This window comes from Schistocerca gregaria, chromosome 6, assembly GCF_023897955.1.
Source record: "Schistocerca gregaria isolate iqSchGreg1 chromosome 6, iqSchGreg1.2, whole genome shotgun sequence".
Classification (NCBI taxonomy): domain Eukaryota; kingdom Metazoa; phylum Arthropoda; class Insecta; order Orthoptera; family Acrididae; genus Schistocerca; species Schistocerca gregaria.
Genome location: NC_064925.1, coordinates 139035046 through 139056464, shown reverse-complemented (window position 1 = coordinate 139056464; position 21419 = coordinate 139035046). Strand labels below are relative to the sequence as shown.

General features: G+C 41.2%; 1 protein-coding gene across 1 annotated transcript in view; it reads right to left on the bottom strand.

The window, feature by feature from the left end:
- Positions 1-3314: 3314 nt before the first annotated feature.
- The window catches only part of LOC126278771 (succinate dehydrogenase [ubiquinone] iron-sulfur subunit, mitochondrial-like), a 146448-nt gene continuing 128343 nt past the window's right edge, over positions 3315-21419 (bottom strand). Inside the window, exons 6-7 of the mRNA XM_049979047.1 lie at positions 12367-12489; positions 3315-3419 (exon numbers count right to left, since the gene is read on the bottom strand). Coding sequence (XP_049835004.1) covers positions 3315-3419; positions 12367-12489 — 228 coding nt within the window. The remainder of the gene's footprint in view (positions 3420-12366; positions 12490-21419) is intronic.

Below are 21419 nucleotides of genomic sequence, written 5' to 3'. Positions count from 1 at the left end.
TATAGTAAGCTACTTAAACAATGATATGTATTAACACAGATTTCGCTTGTCAGCTGTAATTGGTTTGTATTTTCTTTCTCTTTTTTCTTTGAAGCTTCTTGTGTAGCTTTTTCTACGATGAGCCGCTTGCTGAACTTCTCGGTGAAGTGACCAACAGTAGTCCCCAATCATGTTGGTGTTCCAGCAGCCTTGGTAGCGTTTTTCCATCACTTTAATGTCCTTGTGAAAATGCTCTCCTTGTTCCTCACTAACATCTCCCATATTGTCCGGGAAGTAATAAAGGTGACTGTTCAAAAAGTGAACTTTCAGGCTCATTAAACAACTGCTAATACTCTGAAGCTTTTATTTAATTAGCAATGGATCCCCAAGGTTTTATGCTTCCTGAAATGCAAACAGAGATTTCAAAGCTTGTATTCCATGTACAGAGAGGGACTGTGACAGTTTCAAGATCCCCTTTATAAACAAGACGATCTACCAGCATTCAAATTGAGAATAGCAGATGCACTCTACAAGCAGGGAAAAGAAGCGATAAATAAAAGGAGAGATACGCCTTCAGCTAATGTAGATGCAAAACAGTTGTACAAAAAGCATTAGGGTCCAACAAAACCAGTTCCTGACAAGCCTGCCTGAACTGATGTGGAATGCCATTGCCCTCATGTTACAGACACAAGGCAAAGATATAAAAGACCTGATTATAAAAGAGATGGTATTAATGTGTAGTACATGCAATGTTCATCAGCATCTAAACAACAGAATAAACTTTCTGCAATTTTCATGAACATGGCTATATTATGTTACATATAACTATTTAAAATGTATGTTTTCATGTGTTTTTCATTTTTAATCATATAAATCCTATCAGCGAATCGTCAAAACATTGAATAAAAATCTTTTACTAAATTAAATGTTGTAATTTTTCTCTCAAATATGCCACATGCCCAGTTATATCTGAAGATATGACACATGTTAGATCTGACCTTGTGTAGTCTGTAAGACTACATTACTAGTTGCAAATTATGATTTTTGATTTTTTACTTCAAGTAGAAATTTTTTCCTGTGTTAATGGTTGAAGTTTGACCTATAATGTAAGCATTTTGCTTAATTTTTCACAAACAAACCACTTACCCTCATAGTTACAATGTAATTCATGTTATCCATGTTTAGTGTCCATGATTTTATTTAATGTGCCCATACCTAGAATCATCATTTTCCTAATGTGAGCATAATAATTTATGTTTTGCATTTGTTTTTTGTTTTTGTTTTTTATCTCTCAGTTAACATATGAGTTGTATAATAGATCATGCTGTAGAGGAATGGTAGCAAAATGAATTTTCAATTTGTCTCATTCTAGAAAATTAGTCAAACTACCAATACAAATATAATTTTCATTATATGCCACTTCAGATGCAGTTGTTACACTGATGATAAAAAACACTACTATGAAACATTCTGCTTTTAAATCTGTGTCTGCTATGATGTTTTTTGTTCTCACTCCTGACTTCACCATTCTGGTAATTTGGATTTTATGGTTACATTTGTAGAGTAGCAGCTAACTTTCTTCAGTTCCTATGCATTGAATCAAAGCTGTGAGACTGAGTGGAGCAGGGAAGGGGGAGAGATAGGGGACAGGTGGGGGAGAGAAGAGTGCTGTCTGGCAAGGCATGCAGGGACCAAAGGGCAGCAGGACAAAGATGCCTGATTCAGTGTCAGGAGGCTGTGGGGGAGGGAGGGGAGCAGAAAAGGAGAGGAGAAGAGATGTGAAAAGACCAACAGGTGCATGGCAGACAGGGCACACAATGAAGGTGAGGGGACACAAATTGGGAAGAGGTTGAAGTACAGAGGGATGGAAACTTGGGTGGAGAGTGTGGGGACAGTAGGTTATAATAGGTTGAGGCTGGGGTAATTTTGGGAGCAGAGAATGTGTTGTAAGCATATTTCCCATCTGCACAGTTCAGAAAAGCTGGTGTTGGAGGGGAGGATCCAGATGGCCTTGTTAGGAAAGCAGCCACTGAAATCGAGCGTGTAAAGTTCGGCTGCATGTTGTTCCACATGGTGGTCCACTTTGCTTCTCCACTGTTGGCAGTGGCCGTTATTCCTGGTGGGTAGCTGACTGGTAGTCATACCAATATAAAAATCTGTGCAATGATTGTGGAAGTGCTAATATATGACATGGCTGCTTGGCTGCTTTCACAGGTGACACGGCTTCCATGGGGGAATGATAAGCCTGTGACAGGACTGGAATAGGAAGTGCCACGTCTGTGGATTAGGCAGGTCTTGCACTTGGGTCCTCCAAAGGGATTGGGAGTGGTATAGGGACGGACTAGGGCATTGTTGCAGGTTGGTTTGGCAATGAAAGACCACTTTTGGAGGGGTGGGAACGATCTTGGGTAGGATATCGCTCATTTCAGGGCACGATGACAGATAATCAAAGCCATGATGAAGAATGTGGTTCAGTTGTTTCAAGCCTCAACCGATCATCAGGCAACCTTTCTGAACACACACTACATTACTATACTAAGTTTGACCAAATTCTATGACATCAGTAATTTGATATTCTATGGCTTGAAGCTGATAATTCACACATGGTATTTGCAATTTGGTTGCTGCTGCAGTTGTTGATGCAAGCTGATGTTTAACCTGGCCAGGTATATTTTCGTACACATGATTTAATGTTGCAAGATCTGTTACAGTGTACAGAATGTAATTTGATTCTCCACAATCACCACTGATGATCTTATCAGTGTTGTTACGACTTATGTTTCATTGTGCAGTTGCCAGGCTCACTAGAGCCTAACATAAGAGCAGATTTTTATTGAAACAGGTATACTATGTTGCATCAGGTAATTCAAAATGATTTATCGAAATCAAATTTTTCCTACAACTCCAAAATCTCTCCCACAACAAATGGATGGATGAGAAGTCACTAGCCAGCTGGAGTGGCCAAGCGGTTCTAGGCGCGACAGTCCGGAACCGCGCGACTGCTACGGTCGCAGGTTCGAATCCTGCCTAGGGCATGGATGTGTGTGGTGTCCTTAGGTTAGTTAGGTTTAAGTAGTTCTAAATTCTAGGGGGTGATGACCACAGCAGTTAAGTCCCATAGTGCTCAGAGCCATTTGAACCATATTGGGAAGTCACATTCATATACTGAAGGAAATACCAAACAAAGTGCTGTATTAAACAATATTTTCAAGCAGTCTGTAGTACAATACCTATCTTAAATGTGAAATCATGTATTTTCATTCTATATTTATTTACACAAAGCAATAATACACAGCATTTCTTCTATATTGAAGAGCTGAAATATCAATGCAGGTTTACTCCTTACGCAGTTTTGCTGGGGGCATATCTGCTTCCTCCTTCTTGCTGAGTCCAACTAGAAGTTTTTTGATTTCAGCTATTGCTTTGCCAGGATTCAGGTGCTGTGCAAATACCAACAATTCCTTAGATATGTCTAACAAAGAGATATATGATTTAGATGGACAATAAAACTGAAAATTCCCTTACATCAGTTAGGGCTAGAATTCTTTTGTTCCTCACAAAAATTAATTTTAACACTCGTGAATAATATAGCAATATTAGCAGCCTAAATATGATCAAAACTGCTCTACAATTCATTTTCACAGTTGAAATCAATAACTTGAGCAGAATGAATCATAATATATTTCCAGACGAGGCATACAATCATTGCTATGCAGAGTAGTAATAACAAGAAATACTTGTCTGTAAAAGGGAAATATATTAATACTCAGTATAAAGTGAATTGTTAGAACGTCGTTTGTGAAGGTATTTGTAAGGAAGTGAAACACAAAATGAGAACAGAAGTTTTTGAAATGCTGTGCTACAGAAGAACAAAAAAGATTATATGGACAGATCAATTAAACAATGAAGAGGTACTGAATTAAATAACAGAGAAAAATTGTAGGGTAGTAGTAGTAGTAGTAGTAGTAGTAGTGGTAGTGGTGGTGGTGGTGGTTTTATTCACCTGTAGACCTCTTTTACAAGGTATTGGGCATGTCTTGGCATTACAATTTAAGAACAAAAAAAATAATTCACATTTATATACATCTGTGTACTTCCATGTCTAGTATGACAAGGATGGGACAGGTAGTCAGCTGTCATCTTATAGTAGGAACCATCCGGTCATTGGCTGAAGTAATTTAGGGAAACCATGGAAAATCTAAATCAGGATGGCTGGATGGAGATTGGAGCCTCCACCCTCCTGAATACGAAGCCACTCTGTTTAAAACAGTGCTACCTCTTTTGGTTTGTCCCTGGTGTACAATACTGTTCGATAGTGGGAAAGGCTACTGCTTTACTGTTCATTCATACCTCACACTACAATGTAATACACACATTGTTTTGTAACACTACATACACCCTACCAGTTGACATCAGGTTCATTTTGTGTACCACAACCTCCCATTTTCTGACCTGAAAAACTGATTAAGCATCCCTCAACAACAAGTGAGGTGTTGAGCTCTGGGAGTAAGTTTATCAGAAAAGAGAAAAAGAATGAAAAATATGGTATGAAAATATTATGGGGAATGAAATGATAAATGTTTTATCACTATTATTATTTGTTTGTGTTACATTTTTTACCAAACACCTACTCTGTGATACATAAGTGATACTCCAATTCAAAATATCCACGGGTGTACGGACGGTCTATAGTGTCCAACGGGCACAATATTTCGGCGATCAAACATGTCGCCATCATCAGGTGAACTGACGGACTGAGCTCCTGTGAACGTGCCGGCACGGAGATCCGTACGCTATGGCTGCTCAGGGGGAACTGGGTTCGGTCGCAGTGGTGGCCAATTTAAATACCCTCCGCCCGTGGTACGCTCCCTCTGCCGTCCGCGCCCCACGCCACGGTAGCGCGGTGGAACAGATTGCGACGGCGTCTGAGATGACGTCGGTGTGATGGCTCTGTCCGCCTTGGTCGTCACAACTATGTGTTTGCTCGATTTACTCTTGATTAACCCAATCGCTGGTTCCCAAGCCTTGCTAAGATTATAGCCACAGTCACGGTTTATGAGGTCGTCATTGGTGCGAATTTCGATTCATAGAACATATTGTTTAACAAGTACTTTTTAACTCCCTTTCAGCAATTTCTTTAATCTCCTTTGGCCAGTTGTTGTGCAGTTTCATCCTTGGTAGAAAATGCCTCAATATAGTAAGCTGGTTCAAGTGAATGTAGGTTGCAGTAGTTATGTGGAAAGGAAGAGACTTGCACAAGATTGTGTGGACAGCTGCTGTTTCCAGCACAAGAATAGAGACTGCAGGCCTGTATTGGGAAAACAGAAAAGAAGGTTGTCAGAGTACTTATAATATACTGATGATGTTCTCCCTGAATAAGTTTTGGCTTATGATGTACAACAACAATAATTGTACCTTGTGCTCTTGTACTTTTATTGGTAATTTTTGAGGAAATATGATTACATTGTTTTCTTAATATATTTTCCCCCAGAAAGATTATTTCATCAAACACAACACATGATGTGCAGATCTCCAATAAACCTGCTTTCTTGCTAACAGATTTTTCCATGTATATCATCAGTCTTTGTGAATGAAATAAAGCTATTATTGTCATAAAAAAGGCTTGGAAAACTCACAGAAATTAATTACACTGTTAGAACAAATACATACATAAAAATGTATAAACAGACATAATTATCAGAAGCAAACTAGTGTACCTCTCTAAATATGAGACACATGTGCATACCCATAGATAACATAAATAAATGCAATACAGACCGAGTGAGGTGGAGCAATGGTTAGCACACTGGACTCACATTCGGGAGGACGATGGTTCAACCCCGTGTCTGGCCATCCTGATTCAGGTTTTCCGTGATTTCCCTAAATCGCTCCAGGCAATTGCCGGGACGGTACCTTTGAAAGGGCCCGGCCGAATTCCTTCCCCGTCCTTCCCTAATCCCATAAGACTAATGACCTCGCTGTCTGGTCTCCTCCCCCCACAACAACCCCCCCAAAATGCAATACAATACAACACATGTATATGGAAGAAAATAACTCACATTTTTCAACTGTGGTTGGTAATAACGCATAACCCTCAAGTATCTAGGAATTTCTTTTCTGTGCCATTTAAAGTGGGATGACAATGTAAATACTGATGTGGGGAAGGAAAAAACTGAATTCAGATTTATTGAAAGAATATTAACAAAGTATGATTCACGCCAAAAAGATAATGCATAAAAGATATTGCTTACAAAACCTGCAATCAACCAATTCTTGAGCACTGCCCATTAGTCTGGGATGCTTACGCGATTACATTAATGAACGAGCATTGCTGAGCGCCTTTTTACCTAAATTCAAAGATTCCCATATTCCAAAATGAGTCAAGAAATATATCACTTTCTTCTTGATACATCTTGCACAATGACCATAACAGTAATTTCAGAGCCCCCAGGGGGCTCACAGCTTTTTCTTGAGTTTGTGCGGTGTGGCACACATGGAACCCCAAGATATTGCAGCCCATTCTTCCCTCCTGGACTGTGTGTCTTCCCCTGTGCCCATCCCTTCCTATACTCAATCCTTCCCCTCTGCCCCTCCCTCCTATCTCTTGGTATTCTTACTTATGTCGACTTGACTATACACCTATTTTCTTGTATGCCCTCCAGTTTTTTCCCCTTGCTGTTTTGAAATTTTTGGTCCCCCTCTGGAGTTTGACCTCCACTTATCAATTTTCTCTCTGTAGTGTGAGCTATTTGGGAAAGAACTCCCTTCCCAGGATCTATGCTGATCCCTCTCCCTCCTCCTACCCTTCTGCCTTCCCCACCGTACCCCATGCCACCCACTAGGCCACCACGGTATGTAGCCAGCCTGTGTGGTGGAGCTGTTGTGTACCCAACTGGCTAAGCCCCCTGACAACACTGGGGTCACACTTCTGATACCTGAGCTGTTGCCTCCATGTGTATGCCTAGGAGTGATTGCTTGTCATTATGGAGCATTGGAACTCCCAGCAATGGTCACTGTGCCAGGCAGCCCTTGCTGTGGCTGGGTTGCACTCACGGAGAAAGCCCCGGATCAGAGTGGGTCATATCAAGGTTGATTCTTTTCATGTTAAATCGATAAAACTCCAGAAAACAGGCTGCTCTTTTACGGCCATCTCTTTGATTGTCAATGAATTATTTAATGCTGCTTCTTAGGACCCTGCAGCCCTCCCTTCCTGGCTACACCCTGTGAATAAGGCCAGGCTCACTGGCTTGGTATGATACACGTTCTCTGCTACCCTGTCTACACTAGGATTGATGGGGATATTCTCACCACCACCAAGCTGCTATTTTTTGTGGAAAATATCGAACACAAGTTTGGTGACATGGAGTCTCTCAGTAAAATACATTTGGGTTCACTGTTGATCAAAACTTCTTCTGCTGCCCAATCTGCAGCCTTCCATGCTTGCAGCCATCTTGGCGACATTCTGGTGTCCATTATTTGTTATCAGTCTTTGAATATGGTTCAGGGAGTCATTTTCCATATGGGATCCCATTCTTCAAACTGATGATCAACTACAGGCCAACCTGGAACTAAGTGGACTTCATTCTGTTTGGCATGTTCAGAAAGGTTGTAAGGACAATTCCATCGATACCACTGCCTTTACTCTGGAATTTGAGGGAGATACGCTCCTGGAGAAGGTCAACATTATGGTTTACTGGTGTGATGTGAAGCTGTATGTCTCGCACCCATGAGCTGTTTTCAGTGTTTGCATTTCTGGCATATGCCTTCCCACTGCACGGAGGACCCTCTATGCAATGAACATGGACACCCATCCATGAGGGGAGCCCCTGTTGTCCATGTGTGTTAACTGTCACAGCCATCACTCTCCTAGCTCACCAGGTTGCCTGGTTTATAAGAAGGAACAGAAGATACAGGAGTACAAGTCCCTTCATCGTTCATCCTACACTGTGGCTCATCAGAAATATCACCATCTTCACCCTGTATTATGAAATCCAACTTTGCCTCTGTTATGTCAATTCCCACTCCCTTCTCCTCCTTGCCCAGTCCTGCCCCCCTCTCCTCCTCCCTTCATTAGTGCCACTGATGGAGATTCCTCCCAGGACCAACCCCCCCTCTTCTCTGGCATCAACAAGGCCAGAGGTCTGCTGCCACAACTCAAGCTGTGGGATCCACAGGTCATGCGCCCCTTGAGTCTAACCTCTTATTTATGTCTGTCACCCCCTCCTCATTCGTGACAGATGGTGACTCAGTGATGTGATAGCCTCCAGCCTGTTTGCCTCCCATTTGGATCCCCATGCCATGCTTATTCAATGGAACTATAGTGGATACTACCGTCACTTCATGGAGTTGCAGTCATTCATTTCCTTTTACTCAGAACTCTGTGTCATTCTCCAGGAATTTCATATTCACTGCCCAGTCACTGACCTTTCATGCGTTCCATGCTTTCTATCAGAACCAGGTCAGCCATCTGAGGGCTTCTGGTGGTGTTTGCATGTTGGTCTGTACAGAAATTGTTAGTACATGGATCCCCCTTCATATCACATTGGAAGCATCTGCCATCCAGGTCCACTTGCACTCTGCAATCATGGTTTGCAATCTCTATCCCCCTCCTGACAGGCCACCTACACCCACTGCCGTAACTACCCTCCTTCAGCAGCTCCCATCCCCCTTCCGCCTTCTAGGGGATTTCAATGTCCAGCACTCTTTAGGGGTCAGTGCTTTTTTGTCTAGTCGCAGGCTCCTCAATGACCAGTTTCCTGCTGACCACAACCTGTGCCTTCTTGATGATGGTTCCCCTACTCATTTTAGTGCCACAAATGGTATTTTTCCTTGCCGTTGATCTTTCGCTCACTTTCCCTCCCCTTTTTCCTTGCATAAACTGGTCACCACATGATGGCCTCTGAGATAGTGGCCACTCCCTGCTGATTCTCTTGTTCCCTGCCCACCTCCTGATGGTCAGGTAACCCCTACTGGACTTTCTGTCATGCTGATTGGCTTCTATATATCTCCAAGGTTGTCTTTAAACCTTATTTGTCAGGTTGTATTGATTAAGCCATTTGTGATCTGTCTGGTAAGATAATTCACGCCACCAGCATTGCCATTCCATGGCCAACAGGCTCTGTTCGCCGCCGGTCAGTTCTGTGGTGGGGCATAGCTATTACCACTGCCATCCAAGATCACTGACAAGCTTTGCAACATGTTAAGCAGCATTTGTCCTTCACTGGTCTTATTACCTTTAAGTGTCTTCAATCCAAAGCATGTTACTTAATCAAACAGAGCAACTGAGTGTGTTTGGAATGCTTTGTCTCCTCCCTATGTTCTTCTGTCCTTAGTCACAGGTGTGGGCTACACTCCACATCCTCCAAGGTTGTCAGCAGCAGTCTTCCATTCTGGGCCTTGCCTTTCCAGGTGGCCTTCGTACAGATCCACCAGTTCTCGCAGAACTCCTTCCGACCCATTTTGCAAACAGAATTGGCGTCAGTCTCCTACCCATACACTTACTCCTCCAGAAACAGGGGGCTGAAGCTTCCAACTTATGTTTTACTCCTTGTCAGGCATCATCCTACGTCAACCTCTGACTGAATGGAAACTACTTCTGACCCTCTCTTCTTCCCATGATTCAGCCCCTCGCCCTGATTCCATCCATAACAAATTGCTCCAACACCTTAATCCTCCACAGCAATAATATCTCCTCCAGATATTTAACCATATTTGGCTGCAAGGCATTTTCCTCTCTTGATGGAGGGACAGTATTGTGGTTCCTGCCTTAAGCCCAGCAAGGATCCATCATCCCTTGATAGTTAGTGGCCAATAAGTCTGACCAATATCACCTGCAAGTTATTTGAACAGATGGTGGCTAGTCAGCTCACTTGGGTCCTCGAATCTTGGAACCTTTTATTTCCTTACCACAGTTCGGCAGGCCTCTTCTCAGTGCTGCCATCTAGTCACAGTGTTCTTTGATCTCCATAAAGCTTACGACACAGCTTCGCGCCATCACATCCTACTACACTCCATTGAGTGGGATCTTCGGGGACCCCCTCCTGATTTTTACTTACCAGCTCCAACCCCACTGGTAGTTCAGAGTTTGCACTAGCACAGTTCTCAGCTCTCTGCAGGCCTAGGAAAATGGTGCTCCGCAGAGCTCCATATTAAGTTTCCTTTTTCTCATTGCTATTAATGGACTTGCAGCCTCTGCCAGACCATTAGTCACTCCTGCTCTGTATGTGGACAATTTTTGTATTTGGTCTAGTTCCCACTTGGTGCCATCCAGTGCACTTCCACGAGGACACTCACACACAATTTTCAATTATATCCTCTTAAGTCGAGGGTGGTGTGTTTCTGTCACTATAGAACAGTCCATCCTGACCTGCAGCTGTACCTCAATGCCTGTCACCTGACCATGGTCCTCCAGTTCCATTTCTTGGGTCTTTTTTCTTTTCATGAACTTAATGCTTAATGTCCTCCGCCTCCTTACCCACACCTCTTGGGGCACAGATCATTCAACTCTTCTCCATCTTTATTGGGAATTAGTTCCATCTCATGTGGGCTGTAGCTGTCAAGTTTATGGATCAGACGCCCCTTCCATGCTGCTCCTCGTGGACCCTGTTCACCATCATGTTATCTGTTCAATCACCAGTGCCATTAGCACTAGCCCTGTTGACAGTCTTCCAGCTGATGCTGGGATCCCTGCCCTATCGGTTCAGTAGTCCCAGCTCCTGGTTTCCTATGCCATCACAATCCACTCTTCCCTTCGTCACTCCTCTAGTTCTATTCTTTTGGTGCCTTCGGGACATTTCCCACTTGCTGCCCACCATAGGGTGAGTTTACTGACTGGGCTCCACCTTGCTTTTCTCTGCTGCAGTTTCCATCTCCCCTCATCGTTCTCCCCCCAACATTCTCTCCTAACCCCCGCCCTCCTGGTTAGTTCCTTGACCCCAGATTCAGATGGATCTCTTCCAGGGTTCGAAAGGCTCCATTGCTCCAATTGTGTTCCATTGTTCGTTCTGCCCACTCTTATGGCAGCTTCAGGATGCTACTGACTTTTACACCTTTCACATCTTCTGTTAGGACAGAACACCATCTCTTGCCTGCCACATGTGGGGTGTTTACCACAAAAGTGATGGCCATCTATTGGACCATCCACTTTAGTAAACAGCTCTCCTTCACTCAAGTTTTGTTAAGCATGGACTCAATGAGTGGCCTTCAAGCTATAGCTCAGTATTTTTCCCATCATCCCTTGGCATCGGCCATCCACGACCTTTTCAGTGATCTTGGCAATGCTGCTTGTTTTGTTGACACTCTTTGGGTTGCTGGCAATGTGGGTATCCCGGGTAATGAACTTGCTGATCACCTGCCTGGGAGCAGAGTGGGGGGGGGGGGGGGGGGGGGCAGCAGCCAACTAGCCCCCTCTTCTCAATGACCCCTCCAGGGACAGATTTGCAGCTTTGTGTCCAATCCCTTTTCTTAAGGAGGTATCCCCTTGTCTAATAAACTTCATACAAACAAGGAGACCCCCACCACATGGTGTTCTTCCTTCCATCTCTCCTCGTGGGAATGTAACATCCTCTGCCATCTTTTTATTGGCCATACTGTGTTGACTCATGGTTTTTTATTTTGCAATGAAGCCCCCTCCCCCCCCCCCCCCCCCCTTTTGTAGTTGCGGGGCCCATTCACAGTGACATAGATTTCTAGACTGCCCCCACCTTTTGGCCCTGCTAAGTACACCATCCCACCTTCCTTGTCCCAGGTGCCAGTAGACGACTCTCACATGGTTACTCCTGTTACTCCTGTCCTTGGTTTTCTTTTCTATATGAAAGTGGTTTGTCCTCCCAGGTTTAAGTACCTGAATTTCCATCTGGAACTGGAATCCCTCGGTTAGTGTTGGCATTGGTTGTGGACACCTTAGCCTTGCCTTCGTACTTGCCAGGTTCTGGCCCCTTTTCCCTATAGTTTGCTCATCTTTTGTGTCATTTTGTTTTCCTTTGTCTTGTGTCTTCTTCCCCTGTACCTTTTACCTCTTTGTTTGCCCTTTTTCCTTACCCCTTGATTGGATTGGCTGTTTGTGCTGTTCCTCTCTTGGTTTCTGCCACCATAGATCATGAGACTGATGACCTCACTGTTTATTTCCCTCCCCCCCGTCCCCACCAATCAATGAATCAACTAACATTAAGGAATTCAGGCTCACACACAGAGGTATTGCCTGTCTTTCTACTTGTATACCATCAGTGAATAGAATAGAATGGGGGATAGTTATGCTCGTAAGCTATGCACCCTTCTTCAACATTGTAAGATGACTTGTGGAGTACAAATGTAAGCCCAGGTGTATGTCTAGAAACATATGTAAACAGTGTGGATAACAGTGATATTTTTACTAAAATATATGCTTACCTTAGGGCATGCAACAGTACAGTTCATGATCGTGTGACATCGAAAAACAGAATAATTGTCATTAATTTTTCTCATTCGGTGTTCACTGTATTCATCACGTGAATCAATTATCCATCTATATGCCTGCAATGAAACATGATTATTAGCCCCTGCCAGAAAATTAGGAGAATGTGTTTTATTCATAACATCATCCACAGAAGCTACACCACACAAAAATATTATGTACATAAAATATAAGCAGTATCACAGTCACACTGGGTGTAGTCCTTTATAATATTATATTTAAATGAAAACAAGCATCCAGTCTTTAACATGGAGTGGAAATCCAAACAAGAATTGTGCTGGAGGAAGGGAAAGACAAGAAAGAAGGTAAGAGTAGAAACATATTATGGTTAAACATAAATAATTTAGGAGTAAGGGTAACAGCTCAACAAACAGTAGTGGCATTGCGTCATTGACAGGAACATAAAAAACTGCACAGGCTCTCAGACAAATCCTTTTTTGAGGTAAAATGTGCCATGACTGCAATTCTGAAGATAGACTAGTGCAAGGAGTTGTGTCAGATGGAGTGGGCAAGAAGAGAAAGATATAGGCAGTGAGAGGAAGGTACAAAAAATTACCTTCATCTTTTGTACCTCCCTTCTGAGTAACTTATATTTCCTGTTTTCATAGACTGAAGCAGTACGCTACTTGATGACTGTGTAGTCAATGAGTATTGCTCTACTCTTACAGCAACAGTTTCAGCACAAGGGATATGCAATTAGTAATTCTGAAAGCACATGTGCATTTAAGCTGCCTCAGTGAAATATGATGATTCCTTGAATGCACACGTGCAGATGTTAGAAATTCTCAAGTTGCTAGTTAAGCATTTTTACTTGCTTGAACACCTTCTGACTTGTCAAACAAGTCTTTTAACTTGCTATGGTACAACAGATCTGAGACCTTCTCCACCTCAATTATACAAACATATATAATAAGTTTATTTCTTTTATTAGTTCGCTTACTCATTTATTTATTTATTTACACTGGTCAGAGTTTCACTCTTTGGGATTCCCCTTACACTGGCTCAGACACTATCATTTTGCAATGTTGGCATTTATATTTTTGTCATACATAAAAGTAATTCCTGAACATACACTATTAATTTACAATACAGTAAGGGTTACACACAGACAATAGTTATCCTAGGAAGGAGAGGGGTGAAAAAAGGAGAGTAAATGTGGAGAGAAAAATAGTCTTTGAGTGAAGAGGAAAAGCAGTTTGGAGGTTAAAATGTGCCTAAGAGTTTGGTTAATGACCTTGAAGCTGTAGGATGTAATGTATTCATACTCAGCAAAAAGAAAAGATAGAGTTACCATTATTTGATTAGATAAGTAATAAATTCATTTTATATGCAAAAATTTGTAATTTTTCCATTGTTGTGAGGCACGTCATTCCATCATCTTGATAAACATTTCTGGTATAAGAGAAACTTTAAAAATCATGTAGGAAGTAAAGATCAAGTGAATTGTGAGTCACTATTGGTGATGTAAAAATGTTCCATTCATGAACAGATAAAATTTGTAGTAACTCAGGAAAATACAGAGGAAATGCACGGCATGGTGATAATGTCTTTGGACTGTATATAACCAAGGTATTTCTCTATATTAATAAATCATATAATTAAAGCTTACATTAGTTCTATGTCCTTTTTTGCCATCCAAGAACAACGTCTCAAGTTAGCATTCCACGAAGCATTCTTAATAACCAGTTAGTTGAATCAGACAGATTAAGGTATAATTATGAATCACAATACTGTGTGGAATCAGATGGATAAAAGTGAAAGAGAGAGAGGGGGAAGGGGGCTACTCTACTATATTCTTTGGCAATGTGATCTACTACGCTTTCACTGAATAATCAATGTTCAAAGTTGCATATCAGACATGTCAGAGAATGCTTAAAAGCAGTTTTCCAAATTTAAACTGTAGGGATATTCAAAAGAACTGCATAAACAACAGAGCATGAATATACAAATACATACTGTCTCATTATATATGAATGATCCCGTAGCTGCTTCTTGCTCCTTTTTTTATTATTCTGGGTGCTTTAGATAGACAAGGTACTACTAAGTGAGATTTCCAGTGTGTGCCTGTGCTTAACAGATAAAGGATTGCACCATAACCTAAGAGTGAAATTAAAAATTAAAATTACTTTTCCAAACTATGTGAGTGTGTGCTTCAATATATTAATGTCAACATTGCGAAATCTCAGAGAAAGATCTAATGAATATATTTAACACAATTTGTGCTACTTACAGCACTCGATTACAATAATGCTATAATACTGCTGCACCAAGTTTCAAGAATTTATTATAAATAACTATGAATACAAGGACTCTTAAAGAGGCAGTTCAGAGGTCATGTTCTATTGTCAGTTCCATTATAAAAACTTTAGCTGGAAAAGTTTACATGCAATTGAGCTAAAACTTTTTCAGTAACTAAAGCAAATTCAACTCCTATAACAATTAGGAAAATTGTAAATTATTAAACAACAGAGGTATTAATCAATATGTGTCTGAGAAAGGGGCCATTTAGATGCTGCAACCTGTGCCTAGAGCGGATGATAGTAGATATTCCATTTGACAGTCGCTGCACCTATATATAAATATGGCCATAGAGACAGTAAAGTGGAGACATTTCACAAAGAGATACCAATCTGACTCTATGAATTAAATGCCTGCTTGCACTGTGCCTTGAATGATGTCACAGTTGGGCAGTTACCAAAAGCATTTTTGATAAAAGTAGGTAGTGAATTTGTGAGAACTGTACATCAGCCCCGATCGCTTAGATTTCACGCAAGTAACTGTTCATGTGCTACCTGTAATGTCAGCGAAACTACATGGGGAGTGGCAAGACTGTTTTCCATTTTTAAGTTGAGCAATTAACTTTTGGTGATTAGAGGCCCAGCAACAGACCACTTTACCAGGAACTTTCCACAGAGGTCACCTCTGAACTGTTAATGTGCTGTTTCTGATAGGGACATTAGTATTATTATTATCATGAATATTATCATATTTTGTGCATGTGAACTTTTACTGAATATATCTATCAGTTAAAATTTATAACTTTTATTTATAGTCATTGTTTCTGATCCCGGTGAGTAAATAGCAAGTAGGAACTTTTTCAGTGAGCACAGTGAGTAATGTGGACTTGCAGACTGGAAATTATGGTCAGTACGTTCTCCATCGTTTTCTGGCTGACCACGATAGTTTTCATGCTCTTGTAGATGGCGAAGATAATTTACCCACCACCCCACATATGGTGCCAAAGCTCAGAAACTGAACTGTGGAAGTGTTCAGTACAAAACACGGAACTTGGTAGGCACTAACATGATACTGAAGTGAAATATGACAAAATCAGCACAACAACAGTGTTAAGATTTGCTCACAAGTGAGAAACTGAATTGTGAAGGTCGGCCTCAGTATCCTTGAACATGGTGGAAGGAGGTAAGAAGGCGACACTACACGCAGCTACCACTGGCACTGAGATTAGAAGAAGATGGTGCATTAACATGGAGCTGTGTGGATCTACAAGTTACCTGCAAGCTATTGTGTGTGCTCACCAGTGCCCAACTCCCTGCTCCCCCCTTTTCCCCTTGTGCTACTGCAGTAGGCAATATTCACCATCATCCTCACCACCACAGCTGTTGCTGCCTGGATTACATCGCAACACGTCACATAGCATTTGCTGGTACACAACCAGCATCACTCATCAAAGTCAAGCAATTAAGTCATGAATATTTAAAGGATTTGTTAATTGTTTCTAACAGGCTATTAAAGATGGAATCAAATGATAGGGATGATGTGAAAGTTATGATGGAATCAGGCTCTGACGATGAATCCTCAGAATTAGAAATTGAAATTAATAAGGATGGTTCTGTGAAAGTAATAAATTAAAAATCTGAATGTGGTTTGTCAAAAGTTGAACTGTAGGTAAAATTCAATGTTACTGCAAAGTCAGAACTAATCTTTGATGATGAGGTAAATGAAGTTGAGGTCAAAAAAGAAAAAGTGGAATTAATAGAGTTATCAGACAATGAAATGGAGTTCAATATTTCTGAAATTCAACTAACTCAGGGAATACTAGAAGCTCCTTTAAAACGAGTGGAAATGCCAATTGGGAAGGTAGAGGCATCAAACTGGATGCAATTATTGTTTCTAAACTTAAATCGCTTCATAAAGAGCTAAAGGATGCAAGTAAAAAATTGAATAGTACGACTGAATCCAGTAGTAAAGAACTAAAGGATAATAGTAAAGAACTAAAGGGTAGTAGCAAAGAACTAAAGGATGAAATGACCTCAAAATTGTATAGCTTAAATTACAAAACTGATTCTAAGTAAAGTGCTCTGCAAATCAAAGTAGGGCAACAACTAATTAAATTGCATAGTATTTTCAGAACCAAACTTGGTGAAGTTCATAAAGATGTCAAAGATGTAGATGATCTTATGGAAGTGAGATTGTCACAAAGAATAGCAATCAATCCAAACTTTTCTCTAATCAGTATGAGGAAGTAACTAATAAAGTAATTGTCTTTCAGAAGGATATTAAGATAGTAAAATCTGACTGTGAGAAATTACGTGAGGATGTTCATAAAAAATTTTCTGATTGAGTGGAAGCAGTAGAACTACAGGTAGAAGAACTAAATACCAGTATTACTAACACAGAAAATAGAGTAATCTCTGGAAGTTCTTTCAGTGCTATATTACAGCCTGTTGCTTCAGTTGACACAGCTTTTATTGGATGTTGCCAATTTCTATGTTTTGATCCAGATAAACAAATTCTCCCATTAGAGTTCTGCAATGATTTTGAGGATGTTTTACCAAATGCATGGACAGAATGTGAACAAAATTTCTTTCATAGGAAGTCATTTGTCAGGAGATGCTTTGCGATGGCCTGCTGATGTAATGATTAGATGCAAAACTCTTTCTGAATTTAAAACTGCATTTTTTTAATGAGTACTGGTGACACAACAAACAAAACAAAGTTTTGAGACAACTTTGGATTGCTACAAAGTTTACTACAGGTCGTGAATTAGTTGAAGAGTTTTCTAGAAGATGGGATTCATGGCTGTCACATATGAAAGAAAAATTACACTGGAAATGACAGTCATGGGACTACAAGGTAAACGCCATTGGTATTGACAGAAAAGAATCACCTCCATACCCAGAGATAACATAGATAGTTTCATTTAGTATCTGGAGTGAGTGGAAAGAACAGCTGCTGTTGAGGAGCAGGTGCAGAATAATAATAGATCTTCCAACAGTCATATAAACAACAAAAATAATGACAGTGGGAACATGAATGTTAGAATACATGACCTAATTATCATGTTCAAGGCCATGGTAGAGGGAGAGGAGGCAGGAAGCCACTGTGCTTTCGCAATAATTATTATGATGAAGGCAGAAACGAAAGCAATGCACCACTGAGACAAGATGGAGAGCAGAATGCTACCCAATCTGATGCTGAATTGAATGAACACAACAGGCTGCATGTAGCAAACTAAGTCCTGTCTATGAAGGAACTGGTGCTCACAAGGTAGAAACAGTAACACAGCCAACAACAAAAACACAGACTACAGTCAGTCATCACAAGCAAACTGATCATAGGGATGATAAAATAGGAACAGACAGTACCAGTGATGTGCTAAACCACTCTCATTACAGAGCTGACAGCATTTTGGACACATTAGAAAAATGTGGTCTACGGGTAGTGTCTTTGATTCATAATCAAAATGTCTACGGTCCCGGGTTCGATCCCCGCCACTGCCTAAATTTTGATAAATAATCAGCACTGGCGGCCGAAGTCTTCTGGCATAAGAAGTCAGCCTCATTCTGCCAACGGCCTTGTCAAAGAGGGCGGAGGAGCGGATAGAGGTTCAGGGCACTCTCTTGTCCTAGGGGTGGGAAATTGCCCCTAAAGGCGGAAGAATCAGCACTGATCAACGGCATGAGGATGCAGAAGGGAATGGAAACCACTGCATTAAAGACACGTAATGTGTATCCACAGGACACGTGGCCTGTAGTTGAAGAAGTGTCATGATGATCTCTCCATTGGCAAAATATTTCGGAATAGTTCCCCATTCGGATCTCCGGGAGGGGACTGCCAAGGGGGAGGTTACCATGAGAAAAAGATTGAATAATCAACGAAAGGATAATGTTCTACGAGTCGGGGCGTGGAATGTCAGAAGCTTGAACGTGGTAGGGAAACTAGAAAATCTGAAAAGGGAAATGCAAAGGCTCAATCTAGATATAGTAGGGGCCAGTGAAGTGAAGTGGAAGGAAGGCAAGGATTTCTGGTCAGATGAGTATCGGGTAATATCAACAGCAGCAGAAAGTGGTATAACAGGTGTAGGATTTGTTATGAATAAGAAGGTAGGGCAGAGGGTCTGTTACTGTGAACAGTTAAGTGACCGGGTTGTTCTAATCAGAATCGACAGCAGACCAACACCGACAACGATAGTTCAGGTATACATGCCAATGTCGCAAGCTGAAGATGAACAGATAGAGAAAGTGTATGAGGATATTGAAAGGGTAATGCAGTATGTAAAGGGGGACGAAAATCTAATAGTCATGGGCGACTGGAATGCAGTTGTAGGGGAAGGAGTAGAAGAAAAGGTTACAGGAGAATATGGGCTTGGGACAAGGAATGAAAGAGGAGAAAGACTAATTGAGTTCTGTAACAAGTTTCAGCTAGTAATAGCGAATACCCTGTTCAAGAACCACAAGAGGAGGAGGTGTACTTGGAAAAGGCCGGGAGATACGGGAAGATTTCAATTAGATTACATCATGGTCAGACAGAGATTCCGAAATCAGATACTGGATTGTAAGGCTCCCCAGAAGCAGATATAGACTCAGATCACAATATAGTAGTGATGAAGAGTAGGCTGAAGTTCAAGACATTAGTCAGGAAGAATCAATACGCTAAGAAGTGGGATACGGAAGTTCTAAGGAATGACTAGATACGTTTGAAGTTCTCTAACGCTATAGATACAGCAATAAGGAATAGCGCAGTAGGCAACACAGTTGAAGAGGAATGGACGTCTCTAAAAAGGGCCATCACAGAAGTTGGGAAGGAAAACATAGGTACAAAGAAGGTAGCTGCGAAGAAACCATGGGTAACAGAAGAAATACTTCAGTTGATTGATGAAAGGAGGAAGTACAAACATGTTCCGGGAAAATCAGGAATACAGAAATACAAGTCACTGAGGAATGAAATAAATAGGAAGTGCAGGGAAGCTAAGACGAAATGGCTGCAGGGAAAATGTGAAGACATCGAAAAAGATATGATTGTCGGAAGGACAGACTCAGCATACAGGAAAGTCAAAACAACCTTTGGTGACATTAAAAGCAATGGTGGTAACATTAAGAGTGCAACGGGAATTCCACTGTTAAATGCAGAGGAGAGAGCAGATAGGTGGAAAGAATACATTGAAAGCCTCTATGAGGGTGAAGATTTGTCTGATGTGATAGAAGAAGAAACAGGAGTCGATTTAGAAGAGATAGGGGATCCAGTATTAGAATCGGAATTTAAAAGAGCTTTGGAGGACTTACGGTCAAATAAGGCAGAAGGGATAGATAACATTCCATCAGAATTCTAAAATCATTAGGGGAAGTGGCAACAAAACGACTATTCACATTGGTGTGTAGAATATATGAGTCTGGCGACATACCATCTGACTTTCGGAAAAGCATCATCCACACAATTCCGAAGACGGCAAGAGCTGACAAGTGCGAGAATTATCGCACAATCAGCATAACAGCTCATGCATCGAAGCTGCTTACAAGAATAATATACAGAAGAATGGAAAAGAAAATTGAGAATGTGCTAGCCGATGATCAGTTTGGCTTTAGGAAAAGTAAAGGCATGAGAGAGGCAATTCTGACGTTATGGCTAATAATGGAAGCAAGGCTAAAGAAAAATCAAGACACGTTCATAGTATTTGTCGACCTGGAAAAAGCGTTCGACAATATAAAATTGTGCAAGCTGTTCAAGATTCTGAAAAAAGTTGGGGTAAGCTATAGGGAGAGATGGGTCATATACAATATGTACAACAACCAAGAGGGAATAATAAGAGTGGATGATCAAGAACGAAGTGCTCGTATTAAGAAGGGAGTAAGACAAGGCTGTAGCCTTTCGCCCCTACTCTTCAATCTGTACATCGAGGAAGCAATGATGGAAATAAAAGAAAGGTTCAGGAGTGGAATTAAAATACAGGGTGAAAGGATATCAATGATTCGATTCGCTGATGACATTGCTATCCTGAGTGAAAGTAAAGAAGAATTAAATGATCTGCTGAACAGAATGAACAGTCTAATGAGTACACAGTATGGTTTGAGAGTAAATCGGAGAAAGGCGAAGGTAATGAGAAGTAGTAAAAATGAGAACAGCGAGAAACTTAACATCAGGATTGACGGTCACGAAGTCAATGAAGTTAAAGAATTCTGCTACCTAGGCAGTAAAATAACCAATGACGGACGGAGCAAGGAGGACATCAAAAGCAGACTCGCTATGGCAAAAAAGGCATTTCTGCCCAAGAGAAGTCTACTAATATCAAATACCGGCCTTAATTTGAGGAAGAAATTTCTGAGGATGTACGTCTGGAGTACAGCATTGTATGGTAGTGAAACATGGACTGTGCGAAAACCGGAACAGAAGAGAATCGAAGCATTTGAGATGTGGTGCTATAGACGAATGTTGAAAATTAGGTGGACTGATAAGGTAAGGAACGAGGAGGTTCTACGCAGAATCGGAGAGGAAAGGAATATGTGGAAAACACTGATAAGGAGAAGGGACAGGATGATAGGACATCTGCTAAGACATGAGGGAATGACTTCCATGGTACTAGAGGGAGCTGTAGAGGGCAAAAACTGTAGAGGAAGACAGAGATTGGAATACGTCAAGCAAATAATTGAGGACATAGGTTGCAAGTGCTACTCTGAGATGAAGAGGTTAGCACAGGAAAGGAATTCGGGCCGCATCAAACCAGTCAGTAGACTGATGAAGAGAGGGAAAAAAA